Source organism: Gallinula chloropus, assembly GCF_964237585.1.
Source record: "Gallinula chloropus genome assembly, chromosome: 17".
NCBI classification, from domain to species: domain Eukaryota; kingdom Metazoa; phylum Chordata; class Aves; order Gruiformes; family Rallidae; genus Gallinula; species Gallinula chloropus.
The window spans coordinates 9,772,434-9,786,157 of NC_140102.1; the positions used below are offsets into that span (position 1 = coordinate 9,772,434).

The 13,724-nt window shown below is 42.1% G+C and overlaps 1 protein-coding gene across 1 annotated transcript in view; it reads left to right on the forward strand.

Annotated features, from left to right (window-relative positions):
• Positions 1-13,724, forward strand: part of GALNT9 (polypeptide N-acetylgalactosaminyltransferase 9) — a gene marked incomplete at its 3' end in the record, with an annotated part of 149,382 nt that overhangs the window by 54,544 nt on the left and 81,114 nt on the right. The window contains exons 4-5 of the mRNA XM_084271881.1: positions 961-1,135; positions 12,964-13,161. Of these exons, the coding sequence (XP_084128007.1) occupies positions 961-1,135; positions 12,964-13,161 (373 nt within the window). The remainder of the gene's footprint in view (positions 1-960; positions 1,136-12,963; positions 13,162-13,724) is intronic.

Consider the following 13,724-nt stretch of genomic DNA (forward strand, 5'->3'; position numbering starts at 1 on the left):
GTAATACAGAGAAGAACTGGTCTCATTGTTTCTCAGTGAACTCTTATATGGTTTTTTTCTCTGACATTCTTCTAGATAACTGGAGATTTATCAGGTCTTTGATTCTGATGATAATGATTCTACTGTGTAATATAGATCAGAAGAATGAGGTTTCTAATGCCCAGGAAGCTTCTACTACTTTTCCTAATAGATATATTGGAGTGAAAGCCTCATTATGAATAAGTTGCAGTGTAAATGAATTACCAAACTAGATTGATTTAAAAAATAGAGAGACCATTTTGGTAATTTGCCCTGTTTATAAGCCTACTGAAATGAAGCTGAATAAAGGAGTGAATGAGTTCTGCTCCATCTGTGGTTGAATGCCTAAAAACGAACAAAAGAGAAGACTATTTGGAATCCTCGATACTCATTTAGTTCAACAGGGAAGAAGTCTGGTATTGAGGAGCCCTAATTATATTTAAGGGAAAACCCTTAAAATTAAGGGAAATTAATTCTGATTGGAATTAGGTCTTGACCCAAAATCCATCGAGGTTGTTTTTCAAACTCCTACTGAATAGCATAAATCAGAAAAAGAAGTCACCAGTTACGCTGCTGTAGGATCAGAATCACTTCTCAGAGGCCATTTGTAAGCTAATGCAAATCATCAGAGAATTAGAACAGTAATTATTTAAAAATATTTAGACAGGCTGCCTCTTCAAAACAATACTTACATCCATCAAGCCATATTAAATCTGTGCAAGTCTAACAGTAACTGCTCTGATGGGTAGAGAATGTCACTGAGCTGATACCCCTGGAACTGGTGGCTCATGCCACAACTACTGTACTTGGTTTGTATCTGTGAGACTGGAATATTTAAGGATTTATTTCCTTTTAAGTTGCAGAATAAATCAAAGTAAAACGTATCATGGCAGGGCTTTTCTCATTCTGAGTATTTTTGTGATTCTTTTTTTTGTGCTGCAGTTGAGCTAAAATTTAATCTGGACCAGTATGTCAATAAAAGATACCCGGGTCTTGTGAAAATAGTGCGCAATACCAAACGAGAAGGACTGATTCGAGCCCGAATCCAAGGCTGGAAGGCAGCAACCTCTCCTGTCGTCGGATTCTTTGATGCTCACGTTGAATTCAACATTGGCTGGTAAGTGTTTGGCAATGCCCCCAGGGTGAGCAGTTCTGTTTTACACCGTGCCCCCACATCTCAAGGGCTGTGATAGAGATTTGCTCAGCAACAGGGAAGCTGGAAAAACCATAGGGGTGAGATGGCTGTAGGCTGGTGCTATCACATTAGCAATTACTTTTGAATAATATTCTTGATTATGGCAACATTGCTGACAATCTCCTGCGATGGCTGCAGGATCCATAAAAACCCCATTGTGCTTGGTCTAGTACAGCTCAGTGGAGAGAGAAGTAATTTAAACCACAGTGAATAGGAAACCTCCAAAGCAGTCAAATGGGGAGATACCATTAAGGAGGCTCTGGGCTGGAGTTAGATGCATTCTTTCCAGTACTTTTTCTCCTTCTCATTTTCTGTCATTCCTTCTTAGAAACTCAAATTTCAGTCTGATTTCCTCATACATTTTCTTGCATTTACATTTGAGGGGAATGCTGAATTATTTCCTGCATTTTTAATGGGGCTTGAAATTAGTACGCCTTTCCCCATCCCCTTTGTTTGGCAAGGGAGCGGTATTGACTGTGGCAAGAACAGTTTTGGGCTTAATGGGCCTCATCTGCAGTTGGAGCAAATCTTTGTAGCACCACTTAGTGGCAAATATTTGGTGTTACTGGAAGCTGGGACTGGAGGAACTGATGTGTACAGTCAGCTAGAAGAGTGCTGCTGGGACCTTCAGTATGTGAAGTGTGTATTTCCCAAAGTTAGTCTGGTATCTGGTAATGATGATGCAGGGTTATGGTGGAGCTGATTATGCTCTGCAGTTCTGGGAGATATCCCCAAATTAAAACTAAAAATAGCTGTACTTACAACCAGAGAGAAACTTAATTGCAAAGGAGTGGAGTGTTTATTTTTATATGTTCCTGAATATCTTTATGAAATGGAAGATGCAATAAAATAAGTCTTGTATTACACCTGGTTTTCACCCGGTAGTTGTTTTTTTTTCTTTTCTTTTTTTTTTCCTGGGACTGTGAGAGACAATAATAGCAGTTGTAGTAATTTTCTAGAGGCTTAAGAGCCGGTTTAATTTATTTATTTACTTTAAAAGCCACTACATCTTTCAAATGATTGCAAATGTTCATGTACTGTAATATCAGCGACTGGACAGAGTTGGGGACTGGGGAGGGCACGCTCTGGGTGCTGCTTCTAGTGCTTATCCTGCCCAAGCCATGGTGTTTTGAGCCTTTCAGAAAGTTTTGTTATCCCTTCTGTAAAGGATATTGAGATCTTGGTTTTGTACTCTACCCAGAGAAGCTAGGAAGGGGTTTTGTGGTTGCTTTTGGATTTGTTTGGTGGGTTTGGTTTTTTTTTAACTTTACTGCTTTGCATTAATATCAGAAACAGTTGAAAGCAAAAATCTGGACTACTCAGTAATTGAGAGTGTGTGTATATCTGAGATAAAAAGTGTTTGTGTTTACTGCATCCTCCCTGGTGTACTCTCCTTTCAACAAGTCCATTTACGTCTCGCTAATACTGCCGAGCCAGTCTGTGCAGCTGCTTTGAGATCACTTGGCTTCTGAAGTAACCGCAGAGGATGAGTGAGAGCAGCAAACGTGCACCAGAAGCATCACACATCCCTTTGTTTCAAAGCCACACGTGAAGGCTCGGTGTGTTCCCTTCTGGTGCTTCTCCTGTTGTTCCACTCAGCCATTGGGCTGCTGACAGCCTCCTCAAGCCCTGTCCTACCTGTTTCCTCTTAGTTTTATTTCTGTCTGCCTGTCCACATATGGTTGCCTGGCATCTCAGTTTCCATCTCACCATCTTTTACTAGGAGGGACTGGAAGTCCTTCCATCTGGACTGCTTTATTTTTTCCCACCGGGTCACATCACCCTGCTCCATAACCCTACAAACTCAGTAGTCATGCGGGAGTACCTTGTTAAAGTGCTGCTCTTCTGTTCTCCTACTAAGGCTCATCTTGCATTAAGGCTTTTTCTCCATTTTCAATGTGTATTCATGTATTCAGAGGCCACATGGATTGCTCCCACTCAAAACTGTCTATAGATTATTTGTGAGGCAATTAAAAATAAGCCAATTCCTTTACCACAGAAAAGAGCATTAGCTTTCTGTTTGGTTTGTGTTCGTCTAAAAGTCAAGGACCTGCAGTGCAATTTTAGTCTTCCAATCTATGGCTGCTTTACCTGCCTAATCAGTTGCCAGATTAATTCATAAGGAATCAGAGAAGGACTTCATCTCTTTCTCATGAAATATGCAGCACTCTGACAACAAAAAAACACGTTTCTTTAAACAATAGTTGCCCCATTTGTGGGCGAGCTTTTGTCTTATATCGCATTATAGCATTTTACAGGCTCTCATAGATTTACTCTCCAGGGACATTTCTTCTAAACTAAAATACAATCTGGGAGGATATAAAAAAATACTCTACAACCTGGCAAGTCAAATTAACTATTGAATTATTTATTTTGCTGTGCTTAATTGCTGCTTTTCTGCTTCTCAGGTGTTGAAATGTATTAGTGCAGAGCAGAGATTTTCAACTGACCTGTTCCCCTTAAGGCTGTTGGTGTGAGCCAATACTGCTGCTGTGAGAGCAGAAGTGGAGAGAATTAGCTGAAAGGGAAGCCATTACTATGAATTCTCAAATAGAATTTTAAATTAACACAGTAATGTGTGTGTCTGTAGTTCATGTGTAAAATTCTACCTGTCCTGCAGTAGAACCAGGTCTGTTTTTAATGTTTGCTTAATGTCAACAGGAGTCAGCATCTAGAGTCAGCAACCCAGCAGAACCAACAGGTATGAAAAGCTCCCTTACATTCCTCTCTGAGGGTATATTTTAGCTCATACAGTTCAGTTTTCCCTTCAGCCCTCTGAAGATTTCAGCATTCCTGCTCTGGCTTTTGTATTAGTCCACTACCCACTGTGCGTTAAGCAACACACGGTAACACCGACTACAGACCATCGCATCCTGGCTGCTAATTGTGTTGCTGCAGATGTCGGGCATTCTATAGACTCCTGTCTTTTTGAGATGGGAAAGAATAACATGAGGAGAAGATAACTTCACTGCATTATAACTGGGAGCAGGAAAGAGAGATAGCAGAGATGGGGTGTTAATTCCCTGGGTGAGAAAAAGGACACATTGAGTGAAGGAGAGCAGAAATCAGTAAGTGAAAGGCAGAGACCACAATATATTAGTAGCCATAAAGAGGGTGCTAGGAGCCATAAAAGAAGACATAATGATAGAGTATTATACTTGCATTCTGGTTTAGGAATTGCTTTTGCTCCTATCACAGAGGTAGTATTGGAGCACTGAATGGAGTTGTGAAGTACTGTAGTAATTAAAATTTGTCAGACAAAGGGGGAGTAGCAATAAGGAAGCGGTGGAGTAAGAGGATTTCATCAAAAGTTTTCAATATAACAGAGAGACAGAGACAGCCCAAAACGAGGAACAGAACCTGAAATATGAGCTGAGTATCCATCAGACTGTACTACACACAGTCCATTGTTATAGATTATCCCTAAAGTTAGCAGTTTTTTTAAAATACAGAAAACTGGCATTTTAATGAACTAAGAAGAAGAGCTAAGGATCAAGATCCCCAGGTCTGTGGCTAATACTTTGCAGTTGCTATTTTATACTGGAATATGTAGTGCACTTTGCTGTACCGGCCGTAAGCAATGGATTCCTAAGAAAGTGTGCAAAGGAAAAAGGAAGTTGATTTCCTCCTAATCTTCTACTGGCTTTGGTCATCCCAAATGGTATATGCCAGAAGCATGGTTATGCTTTTCTAAGGCAAAGCCACAAGGTCTTCCATCACCTGAGAATTCCCTCGTTAATATTTTCATGTGATGTACTGGATGCCAAACTCTACCAGCAGATAAACTCCCAGTCCCCTCCTATTCGCACTCACCTGGCAAGGTGCCGGTGGTTCTTTCCTTCTAGTGAGAGAACTGCTGAAGGTGAGGGTGAAATTACATTTGCAGCCCTCCCCTCCAGAGAGTTCACACATACCACTCCTGCTCAGGACATGGTTCATTGCAGCATCCCTGGTACTGCACTGGGTTTGACTTGGGAGGTTTTCTTTATGCAAATGCAGAGGAAAGGACATGTGTTTATTAAGGGAGGTGTTTTTTCATCCAAAACCTCTACCGTCACTTAGGATCAATTCAGTAAATTAATCAAATACAAATTTTTAGATAGGAAATGGGAACTAATATTATCTGAGTGAAGAGGGAAGCATGCAACCTAAGCCATGTGGGCCTTTCTCATTCATGAGACAGTGCCAGCTTGCATACATAGGGCATGCCAAAAAGGAACTTCAACTATTCATCTACCTAAACAACCTAGAGTGCTCATTGAAGCATCCTCATTGCTTTTCAGTGGTGCAGAAAAGAGCTATTCAGATTTGGCAGCCAAAGAGCTGATCTTTAACTCTCCACCAGTCGTTCATGTCGCGTTCGCTCCATTCTGGCTGGGGGCTGCAGGTCTGAAACCTCCCCGGGCACACAGGAGTGCTGATAGAGATGTCAGGTAGAACAGATGGGGAATTTCTCTCTCCACTTAGAGACTGAGGAACGGAGTATGAAATTTATTTTTTTTTTTTAGTTCTCTGAACACTTATTTACAGGAAAGGCATTCTGCATGAAATATTCCTCAGCTGGCCTCAGTGAAGAATTATGTGTGTCAGTAGATCTGCTTCTCTGCATCTGATAAATGTGTATTGTCAGAGAAATGTGAGGTAGCATATAAAATCACATGCAAAATAAGCTTTCCATTTACACAGATTTTTTTTCTTAGATTTCTGAGTTAAGTTTTTATTTCATGGCACCTGACAATGGTACAATCAGAGTAAAATATGGTGTTAAACCATCTGAGCCATAAAACCTAGCAGATGAGACCATGTTGTCTTTGATTTATGTGTTCTAAGAATTCTTCCTTAAGTAATTGCAAGAAAAAAAAAATTTTAAAAATCTGATCTATGAAAGGGGGAAAAAAAGAGGTTGGATTTGTCAATTTTAACGCTTCATTTTTTATCAGAGTAAGAATTAGAATGGTGATGGTGGAGAGGAAAAAAAAGACATGTTTACCTCAAAAGAACCCCGAGATTAAGGTATTTGGGTACCCAGTTGGAACAGGGCAGATTTTGAGAGAGACATTCCCAAAGCAATTCCTGTCATTTAGGGAAGGATTTGCTTTTGGATAAATTCAGAAAAAGTGACATTGTGGGGGGAGGGGGTGGTCAAAAGGGAGTTATTGACAAATGCCTGGTACGGTCATCCCAATTAAGAACTGAAAAGTGTTCTGGGGCCACTCCTCAGATGATGCATGTTAGCAAAGCATCTCTGAAGTTGTGAAGCCCAGTGAAGTAGAAGAGTTGGACAGCAGAGGATTTGGCCTGCGGCATCATGTGCTTTCTCTTGGATCGTGTGCGTTTAGCCCTATGTTGTGCTTTTTTAAAAGTCTGCTTGAAGTCAGCAGGTGTTTTTACATATTTAAAAAGGTGAATTATATAATCATGTGTGCTGAGGAGCTCATTACTAACTTGTTTTTATCTGGAAGAAGCTGTTCTTTTTAGCGTTGTGAAAAATCAGACTTCCCCATTGGCATGAACTCTCCAGCAATCTGATAAGGATGTAAGGCAGCATAACATTTTTGTTTGCTATGGTTTCCTGTGGGGTTTTAGCTGCTCAGAACTGGCCCAGTATTAACTACAGAATGCATATGTGTTCAGTGGTAGACTTACAGTGGAGCTAGAGAAGCCTGTGTGATCACAGTATGACCCCCTGCCTTTGCTCTCAATCTTCTTACAGGCTTATTCTGTACTCTGGGTTAAACCCTGCCTTCCAACTCTTTTCATAACTCTAATATTTACCTTGGGAGCACTTATTCTTTGAGACCTGTGCTACTGGCAGTGCTGAAGCTCCCACTGAAGTCGTCATGGGTGCTCAACACCATGGAAAATCCAGTGTTAATCCAGAAATTGTCCTACTGGTAGGAAAAAGTATTAAATGCGTGAAATGCACGTGCTATGTTTAGTAATATGCTCAACAGTCTTTGGCAAATAGACCCATCCTTTTGTTGTGAATTTGCTCTTGATCAGAGATTCCTCCTGCAGACTGCCCAGGAGAGCTTCTGTACAGACTCGCCTGCTCTGGATGTCTGGATTTCTGTGATCCTTGGGGTCAATTCCAATCCAGACCATTCCATCATTCTACGATGTTCCTCCCAGCACCTCCTTGTACCAGTGGGAACTCACCGACATCATGGGACAGTGATGTGCCATGTGGAGTTTCGACCAAACACTGTCAATTGCAGGGCTGAGAATGAGACTTCAGCAGTGTGTTGCTGTATTTCTAGAATTCCTTTGGAGAAATAAAACCTGGGTGAAAATACCCTTTAGCCTAGTGGAGTCTACAGGAGAATTAAATTTACTGTCCTTTCTCTTCTGGCTTTAACTGTCCACCAGTGATCTATTAGAGAGAGAGGAGGGTGCTGGCAAATACATATTTTTAGAGCAAATAGAAGGTAGGAACTTCTCATGTCACTCAAATTCCAGCCCAATTGTCTGCTTGGGTTTTATTAGGTGGAAAAAAGAACTGGATGATGTGAAGCCCTAAATTTAAAGCTGAATCTTTTGATTATATTTAGTTTACTGAAATCCATCATGTCTATGAATATGCCTGGGAGAATTTTTCCTTTTGCTCCACTAAATAACTTGCTAACAATATATGCTACTCTCTGCCCATAAAGTACGTTGACTCACATACAAGCTAGGAACCTAATATTTTTGCATCTGTGAAAAGTAGAGATGAATCTCAAAATTCACATCTGGGTTATGGACCCAATCAGACAGGGCTGAATCCCACCTCACTGCCAGCAGTGGCAACTCATCAGTATAGTGTGTTCAACATACTTGGACTTCAGCAACCTCTTCCACTCTGTCCTTTTAATCCTGGAAGCTGCCAGGGGCACCTGACTTCTGCAGATGCACCATGGAAAATACAAGACAAAAGGGGAAAAAAACCCAGGGAGAGAACACTGGTGTCTATAAAGAGGATGGGTAAATCTACATAATAATGTAGCGGCTTAAAATTAGGAAAAAATTAGAAATTACTAGGAAAGATTTAATCATAATCCTTTCAAAAACCTGAAGCAATTAGACAAAGCCAGAATTACCAGCAAAGTTGACAAAGGATTTGATGAATGTGCAGCTCAGCTTACAGAGACAAAGACACCGTGTAAGTCCATTGAGCCTAATAGAGCTACTCCAAGGCTGGGCTTTGCTAGGGATGAATAGCAATGAAACCCCCCTCATATTTCATGGATTAGCCAAGATAAGCAATGTAAACACAGTCCATTACCCAGCTCTGTTCAAGCTTATAGTCCTTCTTCATTGACCGTTACCTTGGGATCTTGGCAGGCAGAAAAGCAGAGCTTCAGTGCTGTTGAGGGCATTGTCAGCATGTGGGATTGGAATGTTCCTGCAGATCACACTGAGGTGAGCTGGGGCTTGGCATCCAATTACCCCATTGCTGTTTCTGCTGTTCCTGATGGGCAGGCCAAGCTGTGAGGGCTCACGGGCCTACAGTGTTTAATTAGAAGGCACTCTGCTCTGAGTTCTGCAAAGTGGCAGTGAACACCTCTGCGCTGGAGTCTCTCATTCCATCTGTGACACCTCTCTTACCTGTGGGCGTGCACATACTCTGGAAGTTAGTCTGGACAGACACTGAACCTTTCCTGTTCCTAATACCTGTGGGGATGTGATTTCCACACATGTGGATACAGACAGAGGAGCAAAGTGACCTCCACTGGGGGATCAAAGGTTGGATAACGAAGTTTCAGGAGCTGCTTTCATACCGATTCACTCTGTAACCTTGGCATAGCATTTTACCCCATCTGAAACCTGAGGGTGGAGTTAGCAACGCTTGCTGAAGTAGTGATATCTTCAACATTTACTTTTCTCAAGTGCAGGCGACTGAAACAGAGCTTCCATCACATGGAGAGCTTTCAGGTGCCCCAGATTTTGCGAAAGTTCAAAATCTGAGATTAAGTTAATAGATTGATAGAAGTTAATGAAATTTCATCAGTCATGTTGATCGAACCTTTGTATTGCATTCCAGAGATCCCTCCTTGTGCCATTCAGATGCAAAGCACAAAGTCAGGGGTAGTAAATCTAAGCCAAACAAAAGGAAAAACTACAGGAATTTGGTCAACTTTGGTAACGGGAGTGGTTTGGTGATGGCTGGTGTGGCCACAGGACCAGAGCTGGGAATGGATCGTTCTTCTTGTGAAGAAAATTGGGACCCAGATTAGCATTTCCAAGGAACAAGTATCAGGCACACATAATCACAAATATGTTTGAGGGATGAAAATCAGACTGACTGTTAAATATTTTCTTCACATCCTTTCTCTAACCGTTATTGGGGATACACTTCAACAGTCCAATTTTAAGCTGTCTTGCGAAGTAGCAGGCTAAATTCCCTTTGTATTCAAAATAGGCTCCTCTGGAACATTATTAATCTCACCTATTTTCAGTGTCTATGTTACTATGAGAAGCATCTTAATATAAAAGTGCTAGCCTCTGCCTCTCTGCTGAGAATGAAAGTTTGAGGCAATTACCTTGGATGTGGGGGGTCTATTGCAGACATCTGACATTAAGGGAGAAGAATTCCTTCTCTCTTTCAACTTTTTCATTACATGATCTCAATTTACACTTCAGAGTAAAACACTTACAAAGCGAGCACCCAAGGAGAAACTGTAGAAGGAGCCTGGTAACTTCAGCAAGTTTTAAGTACTATGGTTAAACAGGCTTGTTTTATATCAACATAGACATCACAGTAGTTGAGGATTTGATTGACCAAAGAACTGTAATCAAGAGAGTTAAAAGCAGTTTTACAAAATCCCAGTCTTTCCTCGTTTGTCCAAGACCCACGTCCAGAATCAGATGGTAGTGAATAAGAATGATGGAATTAGGTTCTTAAAAAGGAAACCCATTTACAGGTTTCTGCTCCAGGAGGCACACAGTCAGTTTTCCTGCTTCACAGGGCAGGTCTGGAAATCAAATTCGTGTATGCTCTAGGACTTCTCTGGGTGCAACTGTGTCTTGTGATGTGCACCAGGTCTCAGTGGAGGATGTGACCCTCTGCTCTGCGACTTCCCCACTGCACCAAATCTGTTGAAGCACTGCTCAAAGGCTTCAGGACTGGGCCACCCCCCAAAGTTTTACCTGGTTTGCAAGGGAACTCAGAGTCAGTTTTGTGATGAGGCTTCTGCTGCAAGTTCTCCTCACGGACAGTGACCTGCTCCAAGGTCATTTTTGTCCTCCACAGCTACAAAGAGAAGGCTGCTTCTTCCAATCTAACAACCAGTTGCTTGTCACTACTGACATCTATACCTGCTGTTTGGTATTTGAAAGCCTTTGTTTCAGGGGCTGGTAGGGAGTGGGAGAGCCTCCTGCTGATGCTATGCACAGGGCTTACCACAGCCATCCATGAAGGCACCTGGTTCGTGATGGCAGAGGGATGCCTGGCTGACATCTACTTTGTTGGGCTGCATCTTCTTCTGCTGATAGGCACAGATAACATTATGGAAAGAACAAGGCGAGTTCACTTTCCCTGCAATGTTCCCTGCTTTATTGCAGTTGTAAGAGTTTTTCTGCCACCCACCCACTGGTTTTTTAAACGGTTAATGTCATACATGTAATCTCATATTAGTAATGGAAGTGGCTTATCCTGATTTGGTAGGTCACATTGGCTCTTTATGTGGGTGCATGATTGTGGCCTGAAGACCATACAGATTGGCATTCTGAGTCATGTACTGCACTGTCCTCAATCCCAGGTGTTTCTTGTCTCTCCCACAGAAGGAACAAGAATAATCTCCTTGGAGTCTAGGGTGCAGTTTTTAAAATGCCATGCAAAAAAAGAAAAGGGGGCAAATAGAAACAGCATGTGATCCCGATGACTGAGGAAATATTTGAAGCCTAAAAAGTACTTAACCTGAGCTGAACTCACTGTACCTCCTCTGGGCCGATGCGCTTTCCTGCTTCTGCGGAGGCCATTGGTACCTGCAGGACTGGGGTTTGGCTGTGGAAGTGCTGCACCAAAGATTGCAGGTAGCACACAGTCATAAGAGAGAGCTCAGGCCATTCCAGTCTTAGGGGATGCATTGATATATTCCCAGAATAAATCTAGTAGACTAGCAAAACAATACATGTTGCATATGAACATCTCTTTCATAACCTTTCTTGCCAAGGGGTATTTCTGCAACTTGCAGTGTTGTTCTGTTCCAATCATGCTTGTGATCATCCTTTTATTAAGACTTGCACACTCCGTGTTACTGGCATCCAGCTCATAAATTCAAGGGCCATTTTTCAAGAGTAATCCAAAAGAAAAACTAGTTTAACTCTCTTTGACTTCTCTCAAAATTAAATACTGTGATACCTTGGCTTTTTGTCAGTTATGTTCTTATTTTACATTGTTTTGTGGTAGTTTATTTGTGGTAAGTAGCTCATCATCAATACTTAGGGTGTCCCTGAATCTGTGTCTCCTTTTACTGTGGTGGGAGGGGCAAAAAGGAGAGAAAGCAAGCAGTGTGTGCCCTTACATAAGCAGTATGAAGCCTGTGTACATAAAAGACAAATATTCTGGCAGAGAAAATTCTGGCTTATCCCAGAATAGATCAGAAAATTAGTAGTAGTTCAGATGGAGGCATTGAAGATTGAAAATGGAGGTTGAGTTAATTTTATAACTTGTCCATTTCTGTTGGCCTACACAAGAAAATACACCATAACTAGTTATAAGATAACAAACAAAATAAAAGGTATCGAGCTTGAAACCCCAAAGGAACAATTGTCTTTTAACAAACAACAAAAGAATAATGAGGAAAGATCAGTGTTCAAATCCAAGTACTTCTGTGAATCACAGTGAACCACCATTCCCTTAAAGGTACATGTGAGGGCTCTGCAAAATCTTCAAAGCTGATTTCAAGGGGAAACACAGTTACAAAGGAGTGAACCAGTGACAGTTTCTGATGCAGCTTTGAGAAGTGCTTTCCACCCTTATGTAAGTCTGCTACCTCTTTGGAGCAGTCTCTGTGTAAATTCATAGCAACTTCAGACTACCTTGGTCAGAAATGAATGTTTGTGCTGAAGCTTTTTACTTTGCTGAAGCACTTTGGGATGTAGCTTCTGTTGAAAGCACATTGATGTTTTAAAGCCTTTTGAAACGATGGCACATTTCCCGCAGCTCGATGCTTTTGCACCATCTGGCAATTGAAATCTTCTCATCACCAAAGAGGTTTTAGAAGGCATAATGCAGCCACACTTGTCATTCAAGCTTGATCTGATGGGGTCAGTCCTTAGGAAACAAGATTAAAACCTTTGAGTAACCTTCAGATTCATTCAGTCCCCAGTGTGTTTTGTTCTCTAGGTGTTGTCAGCAAGAGCAGGTATTTAATCGCTACCAGGCGTCCTGGTGGTGTAGTCGTTGAGGGACCATTTAGTTACTCTTGGTGACAGTGTCTCTCACCACTTGCCCATTGCAAAATGAAATTACAGTCTCCATGCCTCAGAAAAAGTGTTTGGTAAGATTTTTGTGCTGCTAAACTCTGGTCCAGCTTCATAAAGACAATAATTCATGTGCTGTTGCTATGGGAAGTATTCCCACCAAGCCCCAGCCTCTTCAGCGTGCGGCAGTGACCCGCATTCGATCCCACTGCGCTGTGGTACAGGCTGCTGTCATGCTGGGCTGCTGCTCTCAGCCTGAGAGAGCTTCGTTTTGTCAGACTGCAGAGTGGGACCTGGGATTACTGGGTGGCTCTAAAGCGTTTTGCTGTTTTTATTGTTCTCAGGGTGGAACCTGCACTTACCCGGATCAAAGAAGATCGAAAGCGGATCATCTTACCAGCAATCGACAACATCAAGTACAACACTTTTGAAGTGCAGCAATACGCCAATGCAGCCCACGGCTATAACTGGGGGCTCTGGTGCATGTACATAATCCCCCCGCAGGACTGGCTCGATAAAGGGGATGAGTCAGCTCCCATCAGGTAAATCTCCCATGTGCTGTCATTCCGGTACCAGCAATGTTTCCATCTCAGCTGTCTGCTGCGGGGGAATTGAAGCGACACGAGGCTGTGGGCTCGGTGCGGGGAGAGGAAAATGAACCTGTAGGAAACAGATGGCTCTGCAAAGCTGAGGATGCTGTGTCGCGTCTCAGGGCTGCACCCCGATGGACGGCAAAGTGTGGGTGCTCTAGTTGTGAATGTGGGGTTCAGGTTCACTTTATGGCCCTTAGTTGGACAGGGGGATCTTTTTCATCTATGCTTTTATTTTCCAATGGACTGTGGGGTGAGTAATAAGCCAGCGAAACATGGGGGGTGGTGTGTGTGTGTGAGAAATGAAGGTATTTGTATGAGATTACAGAGAGGCTGGCTTCACTTTTGGTCTGTAGGCAGCACTCTTGGCCATCAGCCCAAACCAGAGCTTTCCCAGCAGCACTAGTGGGAGATGTGTTAGCCTTGTCTTCTTGGAGAGTTGTTCTTTTTTTTTTTTGGAAAACTTTTCACGTGCTTTTAGTTTTCCCACTGGATGAATTTTAAAATTAAACTGG